The 9,340-nt window shown below is 37.3% G+C and overlaps 1 protein-coding gene across 1 annotated transcript; it reads right to left on the reverse strand.

The window, feature by feature from the left end:
• Positions 1 to 5: 5 nt before the first annotated feature.
• LOC108629850 (fatty acid synthase-like) lies at positions 6 to 6,410 on the reverse strand (the record flags this gene model as incomplete). The annotated part of the gene is made up of 13 exons (XM_018032761.2): positions 5,778 to 6,410; positions 5,395 to 5,653; positions 5,057 to 5,280; positions 4,435 to 4,853; positions 3,864 to 4,362; positions 3,612 to 3,772; positions 3,217 to 3,534; positions 2,645 to 3,150; positions 2,263 to 2,561; positions 1,793 to 2,191; positions 678 to 1,708; positions 369 to 610; positions 6 to 285 (listed from the first exon to the last, which is right to left on the reverse strand). Coding segments are annotated over exons 1-13 (4,800 nt in total), but the record flags the coding sequence as incomplete, so codon positions are not given.
• Positions 6,411 to 9,340: the final 2,930 nt, after the last annotated feature.

The raw sequence follows: 9,340 nt of genomic DNA on the forward strand, positions 1-9,340 counted from the left end.
ATGCTGGGGAAGGTTTCCTTAATGAACTTGCGTTTTTCGGGCGTGCCCACTGTAGTGAACACCTCGCAACCTTCTGCGAGGGCCACGTTGATCGCTGCCTGACCTACAGCACCACTTCCTGCATGGATCAGTACCTTTTCCCCTTTTTTTAATTTCCCGAAGTAGAAGAAAGCGTAGAGTACGGTGAAGTAGGCAGACGGAATTGTTGCTGCATCTTCGAGGGACCACTCATCTGGTACTGGCCACACAGTTAATTTATCAGGAGTGACTAGATTCGATATAGCCCTGAATAACAAATTAATAGATGAGTTTATTGACAGACAATTAAAAAAACAAAGCAAATTACAATTGTAAATAATTCATCTTACTTGCTATCTACAAAGCCCATTACTCGCCGACCATTGGAGTCGATGCCGCTGAATTCGAAGCCGATTAAGCAGTCTGTACTTTCTCTTTTGCTTGCTATGGCTTCTGGCATTAGTTTTCCCGTTGCTAGCATCACATCTCTAAAGTTCAAAGAAGCGTACACCACCTTCACGATATTATCGTACTTCGCATCAGGTTGTATTGGACCCTGCATCCACTGAATGGAACTCAAATCTCCTCTTACCTATAATATGATGTGTATAATCTTGGGAAGAAATATACGATTTTAGTCATAATACGTTCACACCCACTTTTAAGTTGACATATCCATGTGGAACTGGAATTGGCTTCACTTCCGGATATGGTACGTGTCTGTAAGTACCCCAAATTCTACCCGGTCTTAAAACATTATAAGCAATGTTTAGGTCCAGTTGTTCAGAGTAAAATGGATCGTTTAATGAAAACTTTGGTGCATTCTTATCTTGAATTATTACAGCCTTGACAATTTCACCATTAGGTTCTCTTCTCAAACATTTGACCATACCTAATAAACCATTCTCCATATCTCCTTCGGCAACTAGCACCAGTCTTGTTGTTTCATTAGTTTTTTTATCTTTCTCGTTCTTCATAATCATTTTCACCTTTTCAATCCAACTGAATTCATTATTGTTTACGTGCACTACCTCTGTTTTCTGAGGTGGCTTCTCTTCTTTCTTCAGAAGCAGTAAAGTCTGCTTATTGAGACTTTTCTCTAAAACGATGTTCAGCCCGCATGATTTAAGGAAGGGAAATGTATCTTTATTAATACCGCTCTCTTGAAGGAGAATAAATCCCTTATCTTCTGTTGCGTGTATTAGCTGCTCTAGAATGTCTGACCTTTTGCTGCTTATAATATCGCATGCAGCTGCCATGAAGACACTCGCGTCTTGCGGCAATTTATTTTCTTCAATTACCGTAACATTCTCGGAAAGTGATAATTCTTCACTTCGACTCGCTTTTGCACATAGAATCAAATTTGGGCGAACCATTGGTAAATTACTTAGAACTTTCATGAAAATAGGGCAAAGAGTTTCTGCAATTGGAACCTTCTCTTCTTCATGAATTATTTCAAGAATCTTTGGAGTAGTTGTTATGTGACTTTCTAACGCTAGTTGGGTGGATAATATTATCATGTCTGCTAAGGGTGTTTGCGCGTTATCACGGTTAGCGACGAACTTGTATTCTTCCAAAACTGGCTCAGCCATTGGTTTTCGTCGTTGAATACTATTAGCCTCTATTCCGCGCATTTCAATTCCTCCGGCTATTACTGCTTTGTAATCTTTGTACACAGATACTGGAATTTCTGTAATTAGAATTTTGTTATCATGTTTCGTATTTGCTTTTAGTGTCGTATTATATTTTTACTGTACTATGTTAGATTACATACCTTTACTATCTTCGGTGAGACGTTGAATTATTTTACTGTGAGCTTTCACGTCTATCGCCAATTTTTGTATGCCTGTTGGTACGTACAGAGCTCTAGTATCGAGTCCCAATATCTGTATTTGTAACATGTTATCCATAAATGCAGCCCAATTTTCGTACCAAGCAATACGTCCTCTGGTGCCCCTGATGGATGCACTTTTCAAGCTACAGAATATTTCAGTATATTCGTACCCACGAAGTTTCAGTTCCTTGTATATATCTTTGCTAGTGAGCGGTTCATCGGTCTCGACTGATTTCAAGTATTTAACATCAATCATTTCTTCTGAGGGATTCGACATTTCACGGATCGATCCCGTCACAACAGTTGTAGACTTTTCTGATATCTCGAATTTCCCGGAACCTGGGGTAATTAGTGCGCAGAGCATGTAGTGAATCTTCATGAAAAATTATACACGTTGAAGAAGAACGTACCTCTATGGATCATGATTGATAAGAAAACTGGCGAAGAAATGTTAGATGCACGTTCAAACTTCACATCTTCGAAAATCACTGATAATTCATTCATAAGCTTTCCTTGCATCATACTAAATGTTTCCCAGACCAGAACCAAGTATCCCGTGGCTGGAAGCAAGTTTCTTCCATCAATTACGTGATGAGCCATATACTTAAAATCGTTGTTTGAAATTACTATTTCAACATTCCTTTCTGCCGTTGTTATGTTCTCGCTTGAGCCAAGTTTTAATACAAATAAATCTTCAGAGTGCTCCCATCTAATACAAAGCATTTCTATTTAGTATTGCTGCAAGTTTATTTTGTACGCAATACATTATATAATGCGTACGTATGTACTCACCTAACGTAGGGCGAGATCATGGGAGTACCACGACTAACCGGAAATTCTACGTATGGATAAAGATTCGCCAATTGTGGTTGCAAACCAGCATTGTATAATTTTCCAAGGGCTTGTAAAAAGTATTCTGCATTGTCGTTGTATCCTCTCAGAGTTAGCGGTACGTTTACTACGTTAGGACCCAGCGATCTTTTCACGATCGCCTGTAGAAGTCCATGGGGCGCGATTTCTATAGCTATCGCGTCAGACGGGATCATTGCAGCAGTTTCCTCGAATAATACCGAGTTCAACAAGTTATTTGTATGATACTCAGCGGATGAGTATTTGGCAGATTCTTTAGACCACTCAGTCTGAGGTACAGAACTGCTCAACCATTTGGAGCTCCTGCGTTTTGGTTCGGGAATCACTTTTTTCAAATATGCCAACAATTTTGTTCCCGCCTCGGCAATATATCGACTATGATATGCAATGTTGCTGCACGCCACTTCTCTGGCGAAGATATTTTTCGCCTACAATAATTAGGAGTTCATAGAAATGATTGTTAAAGATAAATGAAGTACAGTGGAGGGACAAACCGTTAATTCTGCAACGAACTTCTTCATTGATTCAGCTGGTCCACTTATAGTGGAGCTCTGAGAGCTGTTGTGACAAGCAACTTCTATATCAGGTGGACACATGTCCTTTATTTCCTTGTATCCAAGACCAACTGCAGCCATAGAACCTCGAATCATTTTAGTTTCTATGGATGCTAAACCCCTAGAATATGCTGCGAGCACCATTTGTTCAGCCGTAAAACATCCATCAGCGTATGCGCAACCGAGTTCTCCGACAGAGTGCCCGATTATATTATCCGGTTCGATGCCCACGGATGTTAACAGATCAACAAGACCGATCTGAAGGAATATTTTCAGTTCTAGTAGAATACGACTAAGCATAATAGCAAATTTTACAGGCTTTATAAGTATTTTACTTGGACTGCGGCGATCCCAACGAACGAATTTAAGATATTATCGAAAGTCTTCTTATCCTTGTTAGTAAGAATATCGAAGATATCCACACCGTGCGGCTTCAACACTGCAGCGCACTTTTGAATAGCTTTATAGAAAATTGGGAACTTCATCAATGCCTCGCCTATTGGATTGTGAAACGAAATTAGAATTATATAAATCTTCTCCCTGCTGGTTGTCTGCGTAAGTGACATTAAATATTTCCGTATAAGTACCCATGCCAGGCCACTGGGAGCCCATTCCAGAAAAGACAAACCAAATTGGCCTTTTCACGCCAGGATATTGTTGGATCTCTTTGATTGGTCTTCCTGATGTGGAATTAACGAGTGTATAGCCTCTGAACAAATGTCCCGATATTTCCTCGTTATGTATATCGTGTAAAAGTCGGATGTACTCTACGTCCACTGGAATACTTTCCACATAGTCGAGAAGTGTTTTCACTGCTTCTTCTGTGCGACCAGACACTGCTACCAATCGAGGCAAATCATCAGAAGGTGCTCCATTGTTCACTTTCTCCTTCGTGAACGATTTCAGCAAAACGTGAGCATTTGAGCCACCGAAACCGAATGAGCTTATCCCTACGTAGCCACCCTCCCATGGAGTTGGTTCCGTAATTACTTGAAGTTTTCCTTCCTCGAAACATTTCACACCCTTCGTTGGACTTGTAAAATGCAAATTTGGTGGAATTAAACCGCTTTCCATCGCAATAATGACCTTAAAATTTATATGCAATCGTCAATTACATTTTATTGAGGAAGATATCTTTTAAAACATTACGGTTACTACCTTAATCACAGAACAAAGACCACTGGCAGCTTCTGTGTGACCCATATTCGACTTAACAGAACCAATTTTGAGGGGTGTACTTCTGCCCTGACAAAATACTTGATCTATCGCGTTTAATTCCTCAGGGTCGCCCACGACAGTTCCGGTAGCATGACCTTCCAGGTAGGACAATTCATGGGGAGATACTTTGCATTCCTTGTACACTTCAGTCAAGAGTATTTTCTGTACTTGTGAGGAAGGAAACGTAATACCCTGTTCTTTGTAACCATCACTGTTGCTCTTTGAGTGTACGACTTGTGCATAAATTCTTTTCGCATTCTTTGCTTTCTGCAATAGTATTGTGCCTATGGCTTCGCTACGGACGTATCCACTAGCTTTGGAATCGAAACTCCTGCATCTGCAGTCTTTACTCAGCACGCCTAATACGAAGAAAAAAGCCAAATCGATTCACTTGTGTGAAATAAAACAGTACATTAATATTCCGCGCCGTCTTTATTCGCATTTTTTTTATTTCAATTGATTTTTGAAAAATGACGAATGAAATATTTTAAATTGCTTACCACAGTTTGTCATTTCCTGTTTAAGGTGACAATGAAAAATTATTCGTAAATGAATTACTTACCAAGGTTATTAAAATGCATAGATGTATAGGGAAGAAGAGTGAGATTGCCGCCCCCGACAATTACTGCATCGCATATACCTTGTTGAATTAATCTGGAAGCCTGGTCTATTGCAAACATGCTGGAACTGCAAGCTGTGTCTATTGTATAAGATGGGCCACGCAAACCAAAAAAATAGGAGAGTCTATTTGCCAGCATAGATTTACTCAGTCCAGTCAATCGACATCTGTTATCTAACTGAAATTTAATTCAATCATGTACATCCTTATAAACTGGCGAGATATGGAACAAAACATGTTGGATGATTATTAGGTGCATGGCAGTGAACAGTGTGTAAAACATATTTACAGCTTCTGCTTTGAACATAAGGCCCCCTTCTGATTCACTGAAGCAGGCTGCTACAATAACACCTGTGTTGGTTTCCTTAAGCGTTTTGGGATTTATTCCTGCGTCGATTATAGCTTCATATGTCGTTTCGAGCAGTATTCGGCCTATGGGATCCATCGCATTACTTTGCTGGAGATGAATACCAAAAAACATTTCGTCGAATTTCGACAAATTGCGTATTTTACCACCTTGGCTTTGAACCTCCATATGATCTATCCAAATGTGAAATGTTTCTTTCTTATTTAAATGTATACCGGCAAAGAACACAGGAATTGCTTCGAAGCACAATTAGTTCTCAATGTCACTATTCTACGATTTGAGTTGAATTTTAATTACCTATGGGATATCTTGAAGAGTTATCCGTAATCAGATCCACTTTATTCATTAAATTTGTCTTCAATTCTTCTACATTATCGCTCTCCGGAAACTTTCCAGCGATTCCACTAATTACGATCTCCTCCCCTGGTTTTGTCATAGCGGGATTAAATTTCATAGCCATTATATTGCACTATATTTCCGTTTATGTTTTATAATAATAAAGTGAAAACTACAACCAACTTATAACTAACACCACAAAAAGTATAATAATAAATCAACAGAAGTATAATTCTTCCAAGTGCCCCAACTGGATGATTGATCACTGAGAATCTACAGTCACGTAAAAGAGTATTAGGTGAACGGGGAAGCATGTTTTATATCAGCCATCTACAATCAGATTGATTTCATATTCATTTAGCTTATTTACATTAGTCTGTTATCGTTCCTGTCACATGTCATGTTTATGGAATGTATAAATAGCAAACTTGCATTGATTTCAATAGGTTTTCATGTACTTTGCAACATTTTCGCATTTATTAGCGTTTAGCGCTATTATATGACTTTCTAAATTTTTGACACTCACGATGACCTGAAAGTCATACAGTGGTGATGCATAAATGTGCAACACTAAAAAATGCGTAAAAGTTGCAAAGTAAGTCGGTAAATCAAGTAAGGTAGGTAGGTAGTCAGATTCTAATATAAAACCTACTGAAACAAGGCCGGTGTGACCATTTGCGGGGAACGGTTAAAAAATTTTGCGGGGCTAGCAAACACATTTAAATCCTATAGTTAAATTTCACAATAAGAAATTATTTATTATAAGTACAAAGGATGTCACACATATTTTTTGTAAGATGAATATTACATGATTTTGAATCGTTGATTTCCAAGTCATATTTTTTTACATCCATAATTCGCTTTCAAGGGGCAAAAAATTCAATGAAAGTGCAAAATTCATATGACTTTCGCAAAAACTATTTATATAGAATAATTTGTAAATCGTTTTTAGTACAAAAATGTCTTGCAAATTTTGCACTCATGTTAGTGTGCAGCAAGTTGTCATCGATTATCCGATTCCATTTTCCACGCACAATATTCAGTCTATTATATAGGGGTTCTGCAATATGTGTGATGAGATTTCGTAGACCGCGGAGCCTCTCAAAACGCGAGGCCGGATTCCGGCGAACGCGCTGAACCTGCGTCGTGCCGACCCTGTAGTGAAATCAATAAATGAGATTTGCAATTTATACGTTTCATGAATATGACATGTGATAGGAAAATTCTCTGATATGAACGAACTTCACCTCTTTATTATGCAGTCTTTGTGTCTAGTATGAATAGAACTTTCCCACAGAAAATTTAAATAATTGATTCATATTATTTGAAGCAACAATACTGCATATTGAAATTAGAGATCATGCGATAGGAAAAATATAGTACACACCTGGACAAAAAGATAGCACATGTGTGCTATCATTAAGTTCTAATGAATACAGTCAAAATCCTCTAAATTTGACGAGTGGTATATAATCATTACCTCGTTGTAATATATAACTTACAAACTGTAGCTTTACTATTCCCCTTGTATGTATCAATAATGATTTCGAAATACGGTCGGCGAAATGATAGCACACTAATTGTAAGCTTTTCGTTTACATTTCTTAGTCTCTCTGTATTTTAAGTTGAGTAAACGTAGAGTCGTGTAGAGAATTGTTATCTGGAACACTATAAATATTTCTTATAAAAATGGGACGTGGAAAAAAGTTAAATGATGGAGAGATTAAAACAATTTTAGAATTAAGAAAATAAAATTTTTCAATTTCGAAAATTGCGAAATCTATCGACAGAAATAAAAAAGTTATCTATAACTTATTAAAAGATGTTAACAATTACGGTACAAAAAAAGTTGTGGGAAACCTGCTGCGGTTACTGCACGCGAAAAACGTGCCATTTTACGTGCTGCTTTTATGGCTTCAATTATTACTATCACGACGTGAGAAAAGAAAAACTGACACAGGTGCGATCTCAGTTGGGTGAAGGCAGTATTATGCTTTAGGCAGGTATTGGATACAATGGAAAGACCGATTTAATATTTTTTAACGGCAGAATGAATGCTATCATGTATCGTAATTTGATACGAGAGCAAATTAGCAAGTATACAGCACATATTGCTATTGATAATTTCATCTTTCAGCAAGACAATGCTGCAGTTCACACCGCTAAAATCATTAAAGAGTATTTTTTATCGGAAAATATTTCAGTTTTGGACTGGCCAGTGAGCTCCCCTGACTTAAATATTATTGAAAACTGTTGGGGGAAACTTGCTGCAGCTTTCTATAATGAAAATAGGCAATTTGAAAATATTGTTCAACTAAAAAAGTGCCTTAAAAAAGAGTGGGACGATATATCACAAGATTACGTTCGAAAATTGTACCATTCCCACTCAAAACGAATGTTAGAAATTATTGAAAATAAAAGCGGATCGACATACTATTCATAAAATGTATTCTATCTTTGTACATGTGAACATATAATAAATAATAAACAATAAATATGACAATTTTGAAAATGTGCTATCATTTCGCCGACCCTATTTGACATATTTGGTTAATAATTTTAAAAACCAAGAAGAGACGTTTTATTTTCTTTATAAATATTATATTACTATCGGGTACTGTTTATATACCACTCGTCAAATTTCGGGGATTTTGACTGTATTCATTATAACTTAATGATAGCACATGTGTGCTATCTTTTTGTCCAGGTGTGTACAGGGAAAGCTATTATTTCGTTTCACAATTCAAAATAATTTTAATGCAGAATTCAATACTAATTATTGTTAGGAGCGAACCTAACAGGGTCCAGAGGAGAGGAGAAACGGGGTACGCAAAATAAATAAAAGTTATTGCAATTTGGAATTAAAAATGTATTAAACCGACCGCGAAGCGGTCGATTTCCCCAATCACCGTACAATACAAAGCAAAGAAATAATTTGTGTTTCGTAGCGGGGAGTTTCCTCTGTAGGAAAATTTTCTTTGGCGTTAAGTGGCGTAGACATCGAATATTTTCGTTCCCTTTCCCGCATATGTAATTCCGAGAAACCAATGCATATGTACGAGAATTCGAATACGAATTCTCGTTACACGAATTAATAAATATGAACAAGGCCGAGCGATGCTCTTAGATAAAATCGTTGATCTTTAAGCAATTATAACTAAAGTTGCATTTTAATGCCATATATTGATGCATAAGGAACATACTAATGCTTCGTGTACGAGTCAGATATTCCAATACAAACATAAACGTGTAGATATAGTAAAGGTATATATTCTAATAACGTATTTGTAAAACACTGTTCGCAACACACGTTTACTTTCGACATTTTACTTATTTCTACGATATTACTATGAAATTGACGTTTTCGCTTCCTAACTCGGTATGACCGCTTGCCAGACTTAGAGTTTCTTTGAATATTTATTCATCCTCTATTGGTTCGCCATTAATAACAGCCACAACCTTTTTATTATCCAACATCGTTATGTGATTTCCTTCAATCTTGTGCACTGTTACTTTTCCATGCG

This window comes from Ceratina calcarata, unplaced genomic scaffold (genome assembly GCF_001652005.2).
Source record: "Ceratina calcarata isolate Rehan_Ccalc_2016 unplaced genomic scaffold, ASM165200v1 scaffold1393, whole genome shotgun sequence".
Classification (NCBI taxonomy): Eukaryota; Metazoa; Arthropoda; class Insecta; order Hymenoptera; family Apidae; genus Ceratina; species Ceratina calcarata.